This window comes from Sebastes fasciatus, chromosome 6 (genome assembly GCF_043250625.1).
Source record: "Sebastes fasciatus isolate fSebFas1 chromosome 6, fSebFas1.pri, whole genome shotgun sequence".
NCBI lineage: Eukaryota > Metazoa > Chordata > Actinopteri > Perciformes > Sebastidae > Sebastes > Sebastes fasciatus.
The window spans coordinates 17,412,680-17,435,207 of NC_133800.1; the positions used below are offsets into that span (position 1 = coordinate 17,412,680).

General features: G+C 39.0%; 1 protein-coding gene across 3 annotated transcripts; it reads right to left on the reverse strand.

Moving 5' to 3' along the window:
* Positions 1-1,672: 1,672 nt before the first annotated feature.
* Positions 1,673-20,586, reverse strand: tbx5b (T-box transcription factor 5b). 3 transcript variants are annotated; one of them, XM_074638099.1, is made up of 9 exons: positions 20,462-20,586; positions 15,080-15,229; positions 14,660-14,754; positions 14,214-14,333; positions 10,990-11,137; positions 9,117-9,269; positions 6,915-7,006; positions 5,770-6,023; positions 1,673-3,909 (listed from the first exon to the last, which is right to left on the reverse strand). In XM_074638099.1, the coding sequence occupies exons 1-9, from the start codon at positions 20,498-20,500 to the stop codon at positions 3,338-3,340; spliced, it is 1,623 nt and encodes a 540-aa protein (XP_074494200.1). In that variant the 5' UTR covers positions 20,501-20,586; the 3' UTR covers positions 1,673-3,337. The 3 variants fall into 3 exon arrangements, with proteins under 3 accessions (XP_074494200.1, XP_074494199.1, XP_074494201.1); XM_074638098.1 differs by having other exon boundaries at positions 15,053-15,229; XM_074638100.1 differs by lacking the exon at positions 20,462-20,586 and adding an exon at positions 16,151-17,940 and having other exon boundaries at positions 1,674-3,909; positions 15,053-15,229.
* Positions 20,587-22,528: the final 1,942 nt, after the last annotated feature.

A 22,528-nucleotide genomic window follows, 5' to 3' on the forward strand; every position in this document is an offset into this window, starting at 1 on the left:
ATCAACTTTACCAATTACACTCCATCTCAGACCACTTATTCCCCACGAAATGGCATCACTAATGCTAGACATCACACAAATGTCTCTCAGTGTCCTGCAAGAGACGCCAGATCCACATTTATAGATTCAAACCGATAGTTCAGACTGTAATGAAATAAGCTTTAAATAAGTCTTTGATGCTTTTTAAAAGAGCTTTCTCTGCAAGAGAAATTGCTCCGCGTTGCTGGGCAGCAGCTTTAGAAACATAAGCCCTCCTCAGCAACCCTCCCAGTTCAGTCGCCATATATGAAAATGTAGCTCTGCAGGCCAAATGTGTGACATTTAAAAATGTCAGTCTTTCTCTGTTTTAACATGCCGTCTGTGCACGAGACAAAGAAAGATGTGTGTGTGTGGTTGTTTGTGCTCTGCGTCTGTTAGAAACCATCATAGACTGATACATTTGGATAAAGATGAGAAAAGGAGAATATGTTGAGGACAGAAGAGGGGTTACTGGTGTGTGTGTGTGTGTGTGTGTGTGTGTGTTCGGGGGGGGGGCGTCAGGGAGATAACGATAAGCACCACTTAGGCTCTTTGATCACAAAGGTTCATCAATCTACTGTCCGGCCAGTGTGTCTGAGAAAGTCCTCCACAGATGGATTAAGGTCCTACACGCACACACATACACACACACACACACACACACACACTCTGTGTTTAATATAAGTTTACCACTTTACCCAAAGCTTTCTTCTCCCAGCTAACTTCCAGCCATACAGAAGTCATCACAGAGCTCTGTTACTGTACCAAGCAACATGAAGCCATGCAATCCATCTTCAGAGTCGGAGGCCCATGCATGGGAGCCCCCTCCACCCCCTCTCCTCATCCTGGCCCTTGTCTGGAGACGAAGGGTTAAGGAGGAACAGACCCTCTGAAGAGCTGCCTGCTTAACCTCTGACCTTATGGTGTACGAGAGAGAGAGAGAAAGGAAGAAAGAGAAAAAGAGAGAGAGGGAGGTCTGACAACTGACATACAACCACGCAATTAAGTGTAAATACAGCGGGTTAGAAGTTTAATGATTTAGCAGCCTTTTCTAAATAAATCTTTGCATTTGTTCTTTCAAAATAAGTGTGCTGTAAACTCTGAGCAGGTGTAAGGTGTTAGAGGTTAACTCTGCTGTGAGAGACACAGAAACATGAGATGTCAGGAGAGAGGAGGGGGACCACCAACGCACCCCCACCTTTCTTTGTCCCGCATCCCAGCAGACCCCACCCCTCTCTGGGCATCAGTGAGGGGGTCCAGCTGGTGGAGACTGGAGATGCCAAACAACCTGTCAGAGATAAGAGGAGGCGGACAAGGTATGCACAGCACCCACACCACTCTGGGGGGGTTCACTGCTGAGCACTGGGGTCCCTTATACTTGATAAGACAGCACACACTGTTACACATTAAACAATACTCCCTCTACATTGTTGAATGACTTTGTTGCACACTTTTGGAACATTTGGGGAAAGGTGCAGGCTACTGTTGTTATCAGGTCCTTCATATTGATACATGCATTGAAACTGATAAACTGCACTTAAAAGAGTTTCCACTCCCGAGGAGGTGCTGAACGTACTTTAAATACTCCACTGGGAATGTTAATAGTTTGTCTCCGCTGTGTTTTTTGTCTAATCCCAAAGAAGATGAAAAACACTACAACCACTTGACTTACGCAAAAAATCTCTAAAATGTATTCCATTTCTGTATATAAATCTGTTTTTATTTCCATAGAACAGAAAAGTTTGTTTGTTTATCACAACTATATTTATCATCACTTGGAGATGGAGGGTGAAACCAGAAACAAACCTTCAAATATCTCTGAACAACACCGTCTTGTTTCACAAGTTAACAACAAACTAATCTTTACAAATCTAGAGTAATAAATACTATTAGCAGGAACAAGGCTATAAAAAATCTCATTGTAACACGCACACACACACACACACACACATACATACTCACATGCACACACAAACATATCAATGATGAGGATGTGCTCTCTGCATACTAATGGTTTGTAATGTTAGAGCACCATCTCACATGTTACTGCATGTAAAACACCTGGGCAGAAATATCAAAACTGCTTCATTACACAAAAACAAACCAAAATCTCAGCTTGCACAGCGAGCGCCACACGTTTCTTCACAGGGAAATGTATGTAGGAAATGTATAACCCAATCTTGTCAAAGTGATTAATGGAGAAATGCTGTATGGACATGACATTTAGACTCAAAATAAAGAGACTAAAAAGAGTTGGTGCATCAACATTATCACATTTATAGCACTGTGATTCTTTATGTTTGCTGAGCAATCGCGACATGTCAAGGATCAACGCTGGACTCATGAATAATTCAAAAACAAACAAAAATGGGCCAAAACACACACACGCACACATGAAACATGCTGCGCTCCAACTCTGAGTGGTCAGATGGGGATAACAGAGAGCCGCATGTTCGTTGGCTGGCTCTCAGTGAAACGGAGAGAGCTGATTGGTCAGCTGGGGGTGACTGAGAGGACAGTGGTGACAGATGCGTGACGCTGAGTTGTGCATTTACCCAGAATGCAATGGAAGCAGTGTTTACAGGTCCTTCAGCCTGTAGCGTGGTCTAAACAAACTGTTTATTTCTATGGTGCAGCGCCTGCAGCTACTGCTGCCTGTCTCATTGGAAATTAACTCATAGCATCGTTGAGCTGAGCTGACAAAGGCTTTACATACAAACACACACACACACACACACGGACAACTCATGCCTTTTCTCCTTCACTGAGACTGAGCATGGAGCTGTGCTTTGCTCCACTAAAGAGAAACAATGTCTCCCTCAGGCTCTGCTGTGAGAGCTGAGATTATTTTGGTCAGTAAATGCTACTGCCTGTCTGACAGTGGGTCACAATTTACATCCTTCACAATGGAGAGAGAGAGAGGGAGTCATTTAGAGGAAACAGCCTAGTGCTGCTCACGGTCCGGCCTTAACAGGGCTCACAGTGCAAACATTAGGATGACACCAGGCTTTGGGCTGCGCAAAGACAATAAAATACAACTTTGTGCTGCTCAGATTTTTCTTTTTTAACGTCTGAAGCATCATGGATAAAGTCTTTAACGATCCACTGCTCCATCCAGCACGGGGGAGAAACATGACGAACAGATGAGACCTCTTCACGCAGCACAAAATCACACATTTCACAATTATTTTACAAAGGTAATATTAGTCTGTATATGGCGCAGCATCTTTCCAAAAAGAGCAGAAAGAAGGGTCACTGAATTTGAGACGAGGAATCTCTGTCCACTGATCAGTCTTTTCGGGTGTGTCCTCTGGTTCAGTTAGGAGGCTGCACTCCATTCTGGGACGCCAGACCTGATGTGTGTGTGCGTCTCTAGCGTGTGGTAGAGAGGAGGAGACAGGTTGGCCGTGTAGCGAGGATACTCTCTGAGAGGAGGGCTGAGCTGCCTGCTGTGAATGTTTTGGGAGCTCTGAGATGGCGGTCCAGAGCTCTGAAAGGGGTCGTGGGCGATGGGTTCTCCCAGCGGCGGAGAGCTCTGGTGGGCTATAGCGCTGAGTCGGGAGCCCTGAGGGCTGGAGCTGTAGGGGGGATGAGGGGTGTAAGGTGGGTAGGGTTCCATCGGGGTCATGGCAGAGGGGAGCGGGCAGGTGTATGACCAGGATGCACAGTTGAGTTCATCCAGTCTGGACTCGGAGCCGGCAAACATGCACGCCTGACGCTGTCCCATGTCAGAGCTGTAGGGGGAGTCAGTGAGAGGGTTGTTGGACAGACCGGGTGGAGGAGGAGGATAGGAGGAGGGGTGATAGGGGGTGATCTCCTCACTCGGAGAGCTACCGGTGAAGGGTTTCTTGTACGGGTGCTGGCGGTTTCCCGGAGAGCAGTTCTCCTCCACTAAAAACAGAGAGAGAGAGAGGAAATATTGTATTGATTTTCCATTTGACGTTAACGACGAGCGAGAAAGTGGGAAAGTTTCAGATCAAACTTCCCACATCAGACAGTTCAAAAAGCTGAGACGAGAACAACATGTACACATTAAGAGAAAAGTTTAATTGGTTTGGCTGCTTTTAGAGTTCGTATGACATTAACTTAACATGATGGCAGGGTGAAAGTGCAGTTGTTTACCAGAAGAAAAGACCTCATGTTTTATCCTAAAACCAAAAGTCACAGTGTATCAAAAACCTTAAAGTTTACTTATTCTTTGATCAGACAGTTTCTGATTTAAATCTTTTTTTAATTTTTTTTTTACGAATGATAGACTGTATTTTATTTGTGCAAGCTGCTTGTATGGCTCCTGCAGTTTAGGCAACATGTATTAATTAAGAAGTTTTGCTTCTTTTGTTAAATGAAAAAAGGTTATGTAGTGAAAAAGAAGTTTATATTCCTCATCACATTTTTTCTCTTAAGTCTCTCTTTCTCCAGCAAAGTGCAGAAGTAGTTGCACAGTCATCGTTACTGATTTCCCATTAGCTGTTGATCAATATGTCTGAATGAACCCATGCAAGCATGTGTAAATCACTAATATTCATAATCACTGTCCATTCATTCAGCTCAGTAGACTTGATGCTAATTACACACAGTTTACAGCACTAATTAATGTAAATCTGTTTTTTCTGTTGATTTGCTTTTTCCCAGGCAGCCATAGATTTCTATTCATTTCAGTAGGCTTTAAAAAAACAACCTGAGGAAACTTAAAATTGTAGATCCTTTGCAGTAAAAAAAGGTCAACGTTTTTGTTAGTTACATACAGTAGTTACATGATCATCATTATCTTGCAGGTGCCTGACAAGCAATGTTTTTAAGCCTCATAAATGCAATGTTTTTTGTCCATTGAGGATGCTATTACGTAACTGATACAAATAAACATAACCATATAACTTGTTACATTTCAAGTCTCTGATTTTGATACTGGCTGCCTCAAAGTTAGGAAATCTATCTTAAAACAATCTTAAACTTTAGATGACAGTCAGCAGTAACGTTAAGTAGCCTAGTTTTGGACTCAATCGGCAAAAACATACAAAACCACTGGAATGGTCCTTTAACTTTCACATTTTGCACATTTAATTACTATTGTATGACATTTACACAAAGCTGTTTTTTTATATATAATAATTATATTTTGGCATAGACAAAGTTGGAGAAGTCAGAATTAACCGTTTTTCGGGTCGCTCAACTGATATTACTTGGAATAAGGAAACATTAGAGGGTGAGATAATAGTCAAAAAATTGTGACTTTAATGAGTTACAAATACTTTTTAATGTCAGAAAAAACACAATTATTGCTGCTAAGGCTGGGCGATATGGAGAAAGTCAAATATCACAATTTTTTACCAAATACCTCGACATCGCTATTCCAACAATATTGTAGGGTTGACTATTGGTGCATTTACAAAATATTTACACATTGAGATTTTTGAAAAATAATAATCCGTAATGTGGATATAATGACTAAGTGGGTAAAGACAAATAATAGAACAGCTAGAACAGACTGGTAAGTTCAGAAAATTACATCACTTTACTGCAATGCAGCCTTTAAAACCAGGAAAAGACAACACTTGTACCATATTACAATATCCAAAATCCAGCCCAATTTGCCACTATTACAAAAACTATTACAATAATTAAATGGAAATAAATAGGTATTATGTGCACTCCTGTGTCAGGGAGCTAACTAATGGCATTGCTTTTTATTTTTAAAGCTTGAGGTGGGCAGTGATTTTCAACTGAAGGTAGAGACACACAGCTTCCTCCTACCTTTCCTCTTGGTGCCGTGGTAAACCTGCGGCTGTAGGCCGTGCTGCAGGTGAGGATGAGGCAGGGCGTAGTGTGCAGGGGGAGCCCTCAGCAGCTCCTGGGGACTGCTGCTGCTCAGGCCGTTCTCACAGCTGTAGGGGGATCCGACCGCTTCGGGGGAACCCCGCAGACCCCGACCCTCCCCACTGAAGGGACTCCCGGTGGAGCAGGCTCTCTGACGGACAGTACTGCGAGGGACCACAGGGTAGTCTTTACTGAAACAGAGAGAGAGAGAGAGAGAGGTGGTTTGCCATCTGATGTTGTTATGGCTTCAGGTGTGACTCTCCTGACTCTGTGCAGGTATTTAATTCTGCCTGGTTGGATTATTTGTGGTCTTATTCCCCCCCCCCTCTTTCTTTCAAGTCTACTCATTCATTCTCCATCCTTTCAGCTCTGATCTCTCTCTGCACACACTCCCCTCTTGGTGAACTCTGTGGTATGCAGGGGACAGCGGGCCACATCTCCCTGACCCTCGCTGAGATAGTGACACACACTCATGCATGCACACACACACAGTCAGTCCTGTTGTGAGATAATACGCCGCTCTAAAAATAAACATCCATCCGTGTGTCACTTCAGATAGACTCTCCTCTGCTCAGCTCTCCTCTGCTCCCCACCAACCACAGCAGCACAATAACAACACAGGGCTGCTGCATTTAATACCAGCCGACTCTGTCCTCCCCCTCCCCTCTGGAACAGCCTCTCCCATTGGCTTATTAAAATCTCTAAACTGCCTGCCACAACAGCGCTTGAATGGAGATTAGTTCAACACGCAAACAGATACCATGTAGGGCCATCAGCTGATCAGCAGTGACAGTCTAATAGACCAGCAGCGACGTGATATCATCTATCTATCAACGCTGGAGTGATGCTCGGTGTGTCGTATTTGTGCTGCATGCTCTGGTCGAGGTTGCAGGCTAAGATCAACCTTCAGGTGACAATGGACACACACACACACACACACACACAATCATGTCTTAGACCATATGTACCCCATCATAACAACCCTCAGAGGGAATAGATTTAGTTTCCTATGAATGCTCACAAGCAAACACACACACACACACACAACACACACTCACACACACCAACAAAGCTGTACTCACCCTTGTAGCTTGGCCATGCGGTGCAGCTCATTGTCATCGCTGCCTCTGAAGCCCTTAGCAAAAGGGTTATTCTCTATTTTCAGCTGTGTAATCTGAGCACAAGACACAGAACATCTTTAGCTCAGACACAAACAACAGTGAACATGCACAGGCCAAAAAAAACACACATTTTTGTGAAAATGCAGACACACAAAGGCACATTCAGTTTTTTAACCTCTCTTTTCATTGACTGAGAGTCAATAGTTTACTATTAGTGAGAGGCCCTGCAGATGTTAAAAGCGGCCCCGCTGGAGCTCTGGACGGCCAACATTCCTCAGCCGCTGACGTTTCTAACGGAGCGGACAGTGTCCTCGCCAGCTGACACAGAATAAACTGTTTACCCAAACAGTCGCCAGGTTTAAGGATTTCAGGCCAAAGCTTTTAGAGGTTCAAAGCTGCGAGCTTTGATGTTTAAGTCTTCTAACTTTTCTCAGTGATGTCATGGAGGGAAACCTTGGAGCAGTGTGTCCATCACACAGCAGGCAAGTGGACTGGAGATCTGACACCAGCTCGGGTCCAAACAAACTTTGAAGTGCCGATAATACTGATAGCCTCCACCAAACTACTGGCTAAATACTTCTAATTTTATACAAGAATGTTGGAATTAAAACGTGAGATACCAATAGTATTTATTATTGCATTATGATTGAAATATAAAGTTTCAGTTTTTTTTACGCAATAAACACATTTTACAACACAAATGTAAAAAGTGAATAAACTCAAAACTAATTAAAAGAGCACTTTGTCTAACCTCTGCTACTGCCACTAATAACGATCATAATTAATATATATATATATATATATATATATATATATATATATTAATAATGATCATAATTTATATATATATATATATATATATATATATATATATATATATATAATTTTACATTACACTTATTTTTATACATGACGGCATTTTGATAAAATACACAGTTACAACAATAACATTTAACTTAAGACATCATCATCAAGTTTACACATAAACTACAATACTTCAGCTGTTCAGTATAAAAATAATATGGTATAAACTTTTTTTATAAACTAAAAACATTATCTACTTTTGTAAATAAATGTATGCACAATAATGGATGAAATACTTGTTGTAGATCTATTTTCTGAGCCTCGCATGTGTTTGTCTTTACACTCTTTATTATACAATAAACAAAAGAACATTGAAGCTGTCGATAAAAGTGTGCAGAAATTAGGCCTCTATTTGTATACTATCTAAAAATTAGAGTTGAGATTTATCTATTTATGTTAATCATGTTTTGTTTTGAAATGCAATCAAATTGAAGTTATCTTGTGAAAACTTAAGCAGCAGAGCGGCTTAAAGCTTCAGCAATCTGTCTTTCTAGTAGACGTTGAGAAAACTGGACCAGCCAAGATCAAGGGAATGAAACAGGTCATTACAGAGCAACACTCACACACTCTCGCTCACACGTGCTCACACACACATACACACATACACACACACTGATAACTTATTTTTGCACATATTTACTAAATACTAAGTAAGGCCACATAAACAAAGAAGATGCAAATTGACTTTCTGGATACAAAATACAGACAGTAATACAAACAAAGTCAAAGTGTGCATGTGTGTGTGTGAACGTTTGTGTGTGCATATACTGTATGTGAGAGTTTTAATGTGGTCAGTGACCAAAGGAAAATCTCCATACATTTATCTAAACGGTTACAAATGTGACAGAAGAACAGATCTTATTTGCACGCAAAAGACTCTGAGAGCCATTTCCATAATCATTATGATAATTAGGAGGTAGCTTATAGCTGTAAAAAAGGCACTAAGTGATGTCTAAATGTCACTTTTTGTGGAGCGCTGGCTGAATAGTTGCTGTGCGCCACCAGTTAATTTTCCAACCGTGGGACCTTTGTTGCATGCATAACCCTCTCTCTTTCCCCGTTTCCAGTCTACACTATTCATCTGTCCTATAAAGGCACAAAGAAAGCCCAAAAATAATTTTTTTTTTTTTTTAAAAAGGCACTTTTTGTATTGCATTACATTTGTTAAAACCATCACTCACTATTAGTTTTGCTCATAAAGGAGATTTAGGTGGCCTCTCTTTAAAACATATGAAGTTTTAGTTCCCATTATTTTTTAACTGTGTTGTCTCAGCACTGTGTGTCTTGTATAAAGCGTACCTTGTGGTTCTGGTAGGACGTCACAGCGATGAAGGCAGACTCAGAGAAGACGTGGGTGCAGAAAGCCGTGTTTTTTGAGCCGAAGCCGTTGTTCTCGTCCGCCTTGACAATATGGAGGCGAGGCTGGTATTTGTGCATGGAGTTGAGTATTATCTGCACAGGGGAGAGATTGAGGAGGTGAGATTGATGGACCTGTCATGTTTCCCACCAGCAGATGCTGGGACCTGACTGGAGAACGGGTGGAGGGTAAACCCAACTTATGTCAAGGTACCCAGATTTCTGACATTAATCTTTGAAATCCATGAAACTGATGTGAGCCCAGAGGGGGAGAAAAATCTAAATTTTGTTCATAGCCAAGATTTTAAAAATATCACTGTCATATTTTCTGCATGAATGTAAGAATTATTTATGCCTGATTCAGTTGTGTAGCATAAAGGTAAATTACTTATTTTGATTTCTTTTTTCTAAAAAGGTCTTAACTTCATGTCAATGTTACCCAAAAAATCATGCATGGAACCGAGGAGAGCTGCCACCTTAAAACAAAGTGATTAGTGAAGCATATTATACACTGTTAATTTAATTTCATCTTAAATATTTCCCACGACACTGGCAACTCCACAAGTGTTTTTTTTTTTAATTGGATCACAGCCCCTCTGTGTATGCGCACGCACGGGCGCGAGCACGTTTGTTTATCCAGGGGGACGGGGTGGGGGGCTCAGTTTAATCGCAGTGACGTGTCCACCGGTGACATGTATTAGCTAATGGGCTTTAGACTCATTGAAATCATTACCTCTAATTTAACAAGCAGGGGGAAAAAATGTTTTATTCCGCTTGTTTTTGCTCACGCACATGCACTAAGACGCGCGCGTAAAAAGCTGCGTGCTCACCTGCTCTTGTGAAATAGTGTGAATGGACTCAGAGTGTTTCTGTATAACTGGAACAATGAAAGGGTTAGAGTCTCTCTGTTGAGTCTGAAGTGTGCTCACTCTGAACTCCTCTGCTGCTGATTTGTGTTGTGAAGTCTGCTGAGTTTTATTCTCTAGACTGAGCTACATGTGCTTATTGAGCCTATAACTGGTCCTGCATGGGACTGTAGTTCGTGTAATCATTCTTCCTAAAAATCAAAAACATCCCTCAGGGTTGATTATTTACAAATGTATATTATGGCTATTTGATGGCAGCCAGTATAGAGCATTTTCATTGGGAATTTCAGTGTCTATTAAATGATATTCTTTATAATAAAGCCTAAAAACTACTTTCTAAATATAAATGAATTCAAGCAAACACAGACCAATAACATTTTTCTTGTTCTGAAGAAATAGGCCCACATTATACCACATTAGCTAAATACAATTAAGAAGACAGACTCACATGTCCAAAGGGGTCCAGATTTGTGTTGTGTTGTGAAGTCTGCTGAGTTTTATTCTCTAGACTGAGCTACATGAGGTTATTGAGCCTATAACTGGTGCTGGGACTGTAGTTTGTGTAATAATTCTTCCTAAAATCAAAAACATCACTCAGGGTTGATTATTTTAAAATGCATATTATGGCTATTTGATGGCAGCCAGTGGAGCATTTTCATTGGGAATTTCAGTGTTTTTTAAATGATATAGAATAGAATAGAATAGAAAGCTTTATTGTCATTGTATTAAATATAACGTGATTCACAGTTGCCACTTCTGGTCAGTGCTTTAAAACAAATACTTGACAAGACAAGATATTCTTTATAATAAAGCCTAAAAACTACAACTTCTTTCTATAATATGTTTTAATTCAAGCAAACACAAACCAAGAACATTTTGTTTCTTGTTCTGAAGAAATAGACCCACATTACACCACAATAGCAAAAATACAATTAAGAAGCCAGACTCACATGTCCAAAGGGGTCCAGGTGGTTGTTGGTGAGTTTGAGCTTCTGGAAGGAGACGAGCTGGCGGCTCCAGTGCGATCCGGTGGCAGGAGAGTCCGGATGAACGTAGAGCCTGCCCGGCATGGCCGGCTCTGCCTTTCCAGTTATCGACCTTTACAAGCAGAGAGACAATGCAGCAGATCAGAAAACGGGGTCACATGGTGGGTGCCTTCCAAATCGCATACTTTTTCTCTTTACTTTTACTGCAGCTGTGTAGTGTTGCATGCAGAATGCATAACATTGTGCCTTTAGTAAGTACTGTGCGGTCCCAGACCCATACTACCATACTATTTAGTATGCCAAAAAAATATTTAGTATGTCCCAATACATAATATGTCAAATGCAGAATGCCAAAAATACCAGGATGTCCTACTACACGCGGTCACATTTTGCAGTATGCAAGCCAGCATGCTTTTCTGGCTATTCTGACCCACAATCCTCTGTGCATGGGATACATGAGCAAGAGAGTCAAAGTTCAAGGGTCAATGATATGAGGAAGTAGTATGCGCACTGCATGAAACAGTACGTACTTTGTAAGGGCAGCTACAGTACGTACTAGAAGTAAAAAGAAAAAGTATGCGATTTGGACCGTAGCCGGTGTGTCGTGGCTGTATAGACGGTCTATCTGGTGCTTTAATTAGACAAACACTAAATGCACTTGTTTTTTTTCTGAAGTGTACACAGATGTCCACATCTGGATCTTAGCTATATTAGTCGACACAAATTAATTCCTCCAAAAAGTTATTTTGTGCCAGTTGTGAGGCGCCGAGCGAGAAGCCTGACACCGTTAACATGATCTGCTGAAAAAGCACCTCAAAAACACCACAAAACTATAAATAACAATAAGGACCAGAAACATCCAAGAAGTGTGCAATTTTAACCATCTAATCTGGGAACTATTGGACTATTTTCTCGCTCTCGGAACAGACACTAAAGATATAGGACCAACCTGTTGGAGAGGTGCGCGCATTCATTTTTAATCCATGTGTTAAAAGGCTGCAGGTGAGTTTTCTCGTTATGTTTATAGGCCTATACGCTACATCTGACGTTTTACACGTCACAGACAAGCAAAAAAATAGGGCCGAAAATAATTAGTGTTTAATGTGATCTAATAACCAATAAACCCAAAGAATAAAAGGCATCGAAATAAATATTAGCCATGCTGTATGAAGTCTGGCAATGCGTAAAGGTCAAATAACGAGATCTAACAAAGATGGAAAATAAATATTAATTAAAAATTATACAAAAGAAAAGGAACATTAAGTCGGAAACAGTTTTGCAGGCTGTTATAGTTGAGGGGAGCAATCACAAACACTACATCTCTTAAAAAATCCCCACACCTCACCTCCATACCATTATTGACACACCTGAACTGACTGGACTGTAATGCTGTGCAATATGCTGCCTTCCACTGTGTAATTGTCTGAAATATATTAATTATTTATTTTAAAAATATATTTTTATGAGAGCTACAAGTTCTTTTAACATGGTTATGGAGCATATATACTGTATATTTGTATTCTGGTGGGTATCGTTCCTATGCTGAGGGTCGTTTAGTTTATTTATTGACTACACTGAGGGCGTTTTATATTTTAATAATTTATTTATTTATTGTGTTGAGTTGAATGTGCTACTTATTTTGTACTGAAATTACCCTGTGCCTTTTCTACGTTTTTTCTTTTCTTAAAGCTGACTCGGTGTAAAGAATTCCAGAATTCCAACGTACTTTGTTGCAAATGGCAAATAAAACTCTAGAATCTTGAAAATGACTAAAGGCCTGCAGCAGCACGAGCATTATCTCTATCAACACCGCGCGTCAGAGCTGGGACTGTGTGTCACAGTATGTTCATCCACAGACTCCGGCTCCATGTTTCTCCATGTTTCTCCATGTTACAGTGTAAAACCGAGAGTGTGTGATGCTCTGAAGGAGGCAGAGCATCGACGCATCTCACTGTAGGATTTTCCCCCTCCAGCACCACAAAACAGTTGAATGGGAGACTTTAATCCGTATGTCCGCCCGGTGAACCCTTCATAGTCTACTCTGATTTAACCGGCGGGCAAACACAGGGAATTAGGTCATACCAGTCTGCAAGAAGGACCCGACCTTTAGAGGCATGGGGTGGACCCACAACAACGAGGTTTACTCACATTTCTTTTTTTACAGGGGTTTCAGCTGAGATTTCTAATGTTAAATCCATAGTGAGCCATAATAAAAAAAAAAAGTAAGAAAGAGAATTTGGAAGAAAAAAAAAATGTTTTTCCCCAGAGGTAGGAATAGCCTAATATTTTTTATTTATTTATTTATTTAGAAAAAGTGGTGGCTACATGTGTTATCGTTTTGCCCACCACTCGCTTCATAGACGATGTTTAAAAGGTTACATATCATTAATAAACAATAGGGTCTATCATGGGTAAGCTGAGATTTATAATGTTAAATTCATAATAAATATATCTGTGCAATATTAATACACTGAATGTGAAATACATTTGACTGCGCAATATATCCTTGATGCAATATAGACCTCAAGTGCAACTTTGTTTACATTGTATTTATTACATCAACTCTACCTATATTACAAGTGCAATTACATCTGTTTACATTACATCTATTTTTATATTTTATACTTCTAGTGTAACAATTCTGTTTATATTTATTTATTACATCTACTTTACCTGTTTTTATTTGCTTTATAACTGTGTGTGTGTGTTTTACCTGTTATATGTTTTATCTGCCTCGTTTAATCTGGTCAAGTATTTGTTTTAAAGCACTGACCAGAAGTGGCAACTGTGAATCTCGTTGTATCTAATACAATGACAATAAAGCTTTCTATTCTATTCTATTCTAGTGAGCCATAATAATAAAAAAAAAAAAAGTAAGAAAGAGAATTTGGAAAAAAAAAATGTTTTTCCCCAGAAGTAGGAATAGGCTAATATTTTTTATTTATCTATTTAGAAAAGTGGTGGCTAAATATGTTATCGTTTTGCCCACCACTCCATCCACAGACGATGTGTAAAAGGTTACATATCATTAATAAACAATAGGGTCTATCTAACCTGACCTGTGCACTGTTGATGGATGCATATTTGATTACCTTTAATAGCCTGTGATACTCAGAAGTTTGGGAGGGGGTAATCTTAGTTTGGATTCGTCCATTTCACACTTATTAATGTCGTCTTAATATACGAACCATTTGTTGTCTGAAAATTTGTAGCGGTGGTCGTCGGCGGGCACAATGTCCATCAGGAGTATGTACTTGGTTTTTGGGTTGAGTCCTGTGACTTTCACCTTGTAACTGGGGAACATCCTCCTACAGGGAGCACATTCAGAAAAAAAAATATTAAGATTTATATAATAAATTACCTGAAGTTAGAAAATAAAATAAAGAGCCAGCCTCTGAGACAAAACTATATTGACATTGTACAGACATGCTTCTCATAAAAATCTATGTCGTTCACTCAAACCCCCTACAGCGTTCTAGTAAGGACATGGCTTCATAAAAATATAAATATGGTAAATATGGTAAATCAAATAGCCTACCAAAGTTTATATATATATATATATATATAAATATATATATATATATATATATATGTATAGTCAAAAGATAACTTTTTCTTCATCCTAACCTCTTACCTTCCAGCCTTGGTGATGATCATTTCAGTTCCCACTTCATCAAACTTTGTCCAAAGTTCTCTGTCGTGGAGGAAAACTTTGATTCCTTCCATCCCCTGCAGCAAAATGTAAACAGTGCTCACTAGAGGAAGTCACAGGCACCCAAAAATTAAACACAACTTCAATTTGGTTTTTAAAATTACACCTAGTATGTACAGCCTATAATTGTATTCAAATAATGATTTAGTGGTTTATCATATCAACCTAATCCCATGCAGGTAAATTAAACTCACAACAATTACTAAATAATGAGGTGAATATTTTGTCTATAGTTCCAGGATGCATCAATATTTTTTTCTGAAGCAAAAAAAAAATCAATAATTAATAATCACAATTAATAATCACTATATTTACATTGTGATCTGCAGCACAGGCCGGTACCTGCTGGCTGGATGGTGTCTGTGGTGAAGCTGGTGAGTTTAAGGTGTAGCTGGGATTTTCTCTCTCTTTGCTCTCTTTTGGTGAATCCATGCAGTCAGAGTCTGGACGCTCTGCAAGGCCGAACTGGTCTCCTCCGTTTGCCATGTCCCACTGACACACACACACACACACACACGCACACACACACACGAAGGATGGTATTAATATGTGCGTTACTTTTGAACAGGGTTTGTCGTGAGTCCCAATCACACACAGCAACACACACGAGCTGTTAGATAGAGTGGGTGGATGTCATTGAATATTTCATATTATAGTTAATGACTTACAGTAAATGCAATTCCAAGCAGGTCTGTTTAGAAACACTGGGGTCAGTCTCTTAACTCTATGATAAATAAATATTAATAAAAAATAATATATATATATATATATATATATATATATGTATTATATTTTTGCAATCGATAGGACAAAACACTAATGTCCTACCTAAAACTATGAAGGCTGATAAGCAACACAAACTGTTGGACAGTTGATATCTGGTAAGGCACTGTTTTTGTTAAAGGATACACAAAGACCTCCATAAGCACTTTGATATTGTGGTGCAAAAACCACAAACAACTCATGGTCCTCTCTTTGTAAAATAGCACAAACATAATGACTTACATTACACTACTGACTTACCCTGTAAATGCTCACAATGATCACAAGCTTCCAATTAAAATGAGATAAATGTGCATGAACTTGAATTTTAACATTTTTGAAGATGATGACAGAACATAGCATTAAAAAATCCAGATGTCACAGTGTATTACAGTAACATGCATTAATATTCATATTTTGTATATGTCCACATTAATGCATGACAATATTGGAGCTTAAAGTTCCACAGTGTGCAGCTGAATTGTTTTTAGCCTACATGCTGTTTAAAAAATGAAATCAGCTCTTAAAGTGCATATCACTGACATTGACATCAAGTAAGCCAACCACAGCCTGTCTGCCCGTGTGTGTGTGTTTGTGTGTGTGTGTGTGTGTGTGTGCGTGTGTTTGCATGGTCTCCCTGAGGGCCTTTACCTCAGACGCACTGCTCTGCTGCTCTCCCTGCACAAAACACGCTCATCCTGCTCCTGCGCGCTCTGCAGCCTGCTCGTGCTTTTTTTTTTTTTTTTTTTCTAGCTTGCTTTGATTTCCACTGAATTATTTTTTAACAATCCAACGGTCCAAATATTGCCGTGCCAGTTTTCTCAAAAATCCTCCATGTTCCATGTGCAGCTCTGAAATACCATCGGGTTGTTTCTCTCTTTCTCTGATGTGCGTCTCCTCCGTGCTGCTCAGTCCGAATACAGGACCATGCCAAAGGCTCTGCAAAGGCTGCGATATGCGCTCAAAACGGATGTAAATTCCTCCTCATCTATCTCGCTCCTCTCTCTGTGGTTGCCCTCGCGGACCCAGCAGCAGCAGCAGCAGCAGCAGCAGCCCTGATCTGAACCTGAACTCAGCTCAGCACATCATTCATTACAAATGGAGTCAAGTCCAGTCTGCCCTCCCACTTCTGCCTTCTCTACGCTCCCATAGGTCTGCACGGTGCATCGGTATCTGCAGCCCAAATCACAGCTGTGACATTGGCCAATCACACACATACATACACACACACTTACGCAAACGCGCACACGCACGCGGGCATACACGCACGCGCACCATTTTTTAAAAAGCATTTTTATTAATTAATTAATTCACACAATGTCTATTCGTCACTGTGAGAATACATCCTTTATAGCCTAAATAAAAAATAAAAATAAAAAAATGGATATCTATCTAACTGTCCTGATTGATCAGATAAACTTGTTAATGTTTGTTTGTTTATTGTTAATGTCTATTCGTCACTGGCAGAATACATCCTTTATAGCCTACTACAGCCTTCTCATTTGATTTTACATCACACAAACACACGCACACACACACACACACGCACACACACACACACACACACACACACACACACACACACACACACCTCTGTTTGACTCCCTTTCTACCTGAAAATAAAAAATAATAAAAAAAAAAATGGATATCCATCTAAATGTCCTGATTGATCAGATAAACTTGTTATTGTTGAAGTAAAAAAAGTGAGAATATTTTTCTCTTGCTTGAATTAAACCTTCTGATGTGAAATATAAATATATTTAATAAACAAAACTAATGATGAAGATGATTATTAAACCACATTAGGATGCAAATGAAACGCAGAAAGCTTTTTTTTTTTTTTTTACCAACATTTTTTGGTCGCCAATCTAAAAGAATATGTCTGATAGGCCTAATGAATGACGGGATTTAGGGGCTGCAGGGTACTAAAATAGCTCTATTGCTATATTGTTGATTAAAGCACAACTGCAACACGTTATTTCTTACAAAACCCAAATGTGATGATGATTTGGTTTGTGCATTTCCTGAAATGATAGCCTACAAACCCACAGGTCTAATCTCACAGCCACGCACATATCATCATCTCATAGTAGATTATAGACACAAGAGGCCTAAATCAGCAGCAACAAACAGAGGGTTGACACGAGCGCGCAACATTTTGATTGGATTACTGTAGATCCTGATAACCGGAGGCATCCACAGTTGAAAGTTGAAGGGGTCACTGTGAGGTCAACATGTTGGAGCTCTCTCTTATTACCCATCTCTACCGATTTATACCGCAATGTCCTCGCGTTGCGCCTCCACTCCATTCAGCCTGACCACAGTCTGCTCATCATTCAGAGTGTCTGTGGACAGATTTAACCATCATCTAACCATTCTCCGGTTCATTTGAATTTCATTTAGGCTACTAAATGTCTGTGGTGTTGACTTTATCTCTACTACAACAAAACCAAAGCAAGTTCCTAGAGTATACCTCTTGCATAAACTCCATTCTGATTCTGATTCTGATTCTGATTCTGATTCTATAACGGCACGTGTCCAGATTTATGGCAGGTACATGTTCAGAAATAACCTACTGTAGAAATGACTGTAGCCTATCGATATAGACTATACTAGCATATTTTATTAGAATATTTAGCCTGTATAAAACGAACTACAACATATATAGATATAATAGGAAAAATAAGTACTCTATCAAAGTGAAATAAAATACTATAGCCTGTTTGGAAATCTCGTGCGTAAACGTGCCGCGTTTTTACGCATCTGCACGTACCTATTTTTTGTTTTAAAAAAAAATACCTCCAGAACTGCAGCTCTTACCGTGTTTTAGCCCGGTGATAGTCCTCCGGTTACCGGCAGCTCGGTGCACAGCCGCTGCTGCACAAATGATGCAATGAGAGCGCGCTGCCACTGGAGAGACTGTGTGTGTGTGTGTGTGTGTGTGTATGAGCGTGTGTGCGCGCGCGTGTGCGCGTGAGTGTGCGCGTGTGTGTCTGTATAAATGTGTGTGTGTGTAATTGCAGACCTATCAAGTTTCCGATCTGCTCTGATACCTTATACCAATAATCCGATCAATTTATACAGCAACGCGCAAATGGCTCACACACTCCGCGTAAAAAAGTGAAAAATATGATTCAAAATAAATACTTTTTTTTTTAATAATAGCTGTTATTTTTTACCCCTGGTTATGAGTTTAGTCGCCTGTACAGAATGATTTGAGCAACAAATCTTGACTTTGCTGAAACGACTTTTTTTATGATTCTATTCTAGAATCATACATTCTATTCTATTCTATTCTACACGCTATTAATTATCCTGAACAATATATAGGCCTAGATATTTTTTTAGTAATTTAAAAAAAGTAATTAAGAGAACATACAGTAGTTAATTTAATTTATATCGATCAGACCATATAGCCTGGACATATTAGTGTGTTGCTGACATTTTAGAAGGGTTACCCTGAAATATGTTTATCACATTCATCATATTTAGTGGAGTTTTGATTGAGCCCTATAATAACCCACAGGTCAGTGGTTTGACTTTCTAACTATAAACAGAAATAAACAGTCGTAGCCAATCAATATGCAGACAAAACATTTTTTTTTAAGAAATACTAGGACTGAATGAAAAAAATGCTATTACATGAAAAAGCAAATTAAACAGATGCAGGATTAATTATATTGCTCGGAATTAACTTTTTCTTGACTCTGAAGTTACATCCCGAATGCGCTAAAATGTTGACTCATAGGCTATTAATTATTATTATTAGTAGCTTTTACATTTTTTATAATAATAATTTAACAGGCCACAGACTTATGTTCACTTATCAGATGCCACAGGGGAATAATAATATAAAAGAAAAATATTTTTTTCTAATATTTTCTAAAAACAAACATTTTACTGAGGAATATTGAAGTGAACATGCTGTTCCTCCAAAACAAGTCACGACTTTCCAGTCAAAATGAGTGATTTGGCAAAGCTCACTCGTCTGTTTATTGAGCCTTCAGGCACAACAGAGTATCAAAGACAAATCGCTGCAATCCGTTAATTTATTTTAAAAAACAAAATAATTTAGTGTGTTCCTGAAAAGTTTACAGTTTCATCAAATACAATATTTCAGGAAAGTTCTGCAAAACTTCCTCCGTTCCAGATACAATTACACAATCGAAATAATATAATGATAAGAAGAAGAAGAAGAAGAAGAAGAAGAAGAAGAAGAAGAAGAAGAAGAAGAAAAAGAGGAAGAAGAATTGGCTTAAGTTGAACTGACTTATTCTGTCGTTTTGTCGTTTATAAACGTTACTTTTTTAATTTGGGAATCAAAAACTCAAAATCATCAGACTGATTTTTGTGGCTATAAAACTTTTCGATTTTGTCCAAAATCTCTTCTGCTTACTGATAACAAAATGTATTGACGAAAACAATTAATTATTTTTTGAAAGCTTTAGTTAAAAATTGAGATTTAAGCTCCTGAAATACTAAATAATCAAGCCAGTGTTATTAGGCCTAACTTTAATTGAAGTTAAAATAATTCTCCACAGGCTAAAGCTTTTAAATAATTTTCTTACGTATCAGAAACCTGATCTTAAATGTTTTATTACCTCTATATCTGTTTGCATGGCCTTGAATTATATGAAAATCACCTTTCCAAAATGAAACATTTACTATTTGAAAACTCCACATTTTTACAGTAGCATCCTAATATTGTGCATTACCTAACACACATCATGAAGGTAAAACACTATGAAGGTGAAGCTATATACACTGTCACAGGTAATGTTCCTTAAGGTTATTGTTTTATTTATTTTGTACATTTATTTGTCATTTATATAAAACAATTTAAAAAAATGAGTAATTAATGTAATTATCAAACTGGGTATTGCTTTTTGGACTATAATTCTTCATATGGTTTTTGGTTGGTCTATGGAGAAGAAAAGGGAGAGGCGAAGGTTTCAATAATACCTGAAATGAGGTGGTGGTGGTGGTGGCTGGACGGCTCATTATTGTCCCATCCTGGCTTCAGCTGACTGGATCCTCTGTTCTCTGTCTGGAGGAAGTGGTGACGGGGTCCCAGACCTCCTGCACTCAGCAGGTCTGTCTCACACACCTCCAGCTCGGCCAGAGCGAGTGTGTGCGTGTGTGTGTGGCATTAGAGGGCAAGGTCAACCCATTTCTCTGCAAACAATCACATCACACAGGGCAAAATGCATTCCAACCCCCCCTCAGCCTCCAGTTTGTAAGGTGGTCTGATGTGGGAACAGAGGAGGGTGGGGGTTTGGCAGCGGTCCAGACGGGGCCTCCGAGTCCAGATGAAGGAAAACCTGTTCCACATTAATATGACTTCATATTACACATGTTAGGGAGACTTCGTCTTTCTTCACAGGCTTAGTTAAATGTTACACTCTTCATTAAAGTCAGTGTGTGTAATCTGACTTGCTGTAAATGTGCCTTCAGATCAGATCACTTAGTGGTTTGGTGGCAAGTGAAGAGGTTTACATGTACACACATCTGTGGTCAAGGTTGACCTCTTAAAACCCAACATAAAAAAACCCCTAATCTTTAGTCAAACTTAAAGGAGCAATTGATAACATTTATAACATTCAGCCACTAGATGTCCCATTATGTTGCATTCACTTCACAACAAGTCGTTGCCAGGCATTTACCATCAATCTCTGCCATTTATCCATAACTGATGACACAGAGATACCACATGATGCCAGCGTTGTTTCACTATTGGCTCAAAAGCCTTGTTAGAAGTGGGAACCAAAGGTCAGATATCTTCCACAGAGATAAACAAAACATTCATTTTGGACCTGCCAAATTTTTTTAAATGATTAATTCACAATCATCATTTTTTTTTTTTTTTTTAAGGAAAAGCCAAAGTTTTATTCAACACTTTTCTAAAGGCTCAGTGAATGTATTATTTTTTAAAAGAATATTTGTTCACGTAAATTTGTTATCAATAAGACCTTTAAAAGTAGTAGGCATATTCTTGAGTGTTGTGACTTAAAATTATGAGATGTATTACAGTGATATTCTTCCAAACATTCAACACACTGATCAAATCCATTTCATCAGATATATTGGCATACATGAGTGAACTCTCCAGAGACCTTGAAAAACCTGAAAAAGTGACTCAGTCACCGTTATTGCTCCAATCATAGTGCTTTTGTCTGATGGGGAAAAAAAACACTTCAGATGAAAATTCTTTCTCCTATAATATTTATGTTTCATAATTTGCCACAGTGTCTAGCTGTAGCATTGTGCTGGCATTATTTAACATTCAATGTGTAATGATTTTACAACACATGAACAAGTGACACCACATTTTCTCGACTACTGTGCATAATTTATAAAGCTGGATATTTCATCATGAAACTTTTGTCAATATAATCTTCTTTGAAGCCAATGTATACATTTTTGGTTGCAGAGTCAACAGTGTTTATTCTGGTATAACAAAGCTAATACATGTTTATTTATTCTACACTTCCTTTCTCATTAGGCTAATTAGTGTTCTGAATCTGAGCCCTCAATATTATTATTATTGGGACTTTTATTTTGAAGGGGACACACTAGGAGGCATAATGACAAGCACAAACACAGGAAACTATTGTACTTTGTCATTGTTTAGCAGCTGACATGTGGTATCATCCTCGATTTATAGTTATTGTCATGTTTTTATATTGTGATTGATACTGAAAGTAGAGCAGGACTGCTTTATGAGCTCATAGCATCTTCAGCTGCATGCAAGCTGACACACAGGACCAGACAGTGTGCTGAATGAAGTGTGGTGTGTTGCGTCTCCCTCTAGTGGCTTTCTTCTGCAAACAGGGAAATAACAGTATAGAACAGTGGAAAGCAAAGAAATCAATGAGACAAAGTCCAAAAGAAACAAAACACACCATGTAGTTGTCTTCATCATATACATGTTACCTGCCTGAGCTCAAACCATTGAACTAGCAACAAGGCATAACCACCCAGCTATAGCTACAGCAACATGACTATATTTAGGAGCAACATCTAAATTCA

Excerpts from the sequence above, each read along its gene's own strand:
- tbx5b (XM_074638098.1), bottom strand. The coding sequence starts at position 20,500 with ATGAGCCGTCCAGCCACCACCACCACCACCTCATTTCAG. Across the intron at positions 14,334-14,659 it reads ATCATCACCAAGGCTGGAAG|GAGGATGTTCCCCAGTTACA; the intron begins GTAAGAGGTTAG and ends TGCTCCCTGTAG. Across the intron at positions 11,138-14,213 it reads AAATTTTCAGACAACAAATG|GTCGATAACTGGAAAGGCAG; the intron begins GTTCGTATATTA and ends CTGCTTGTAAAG.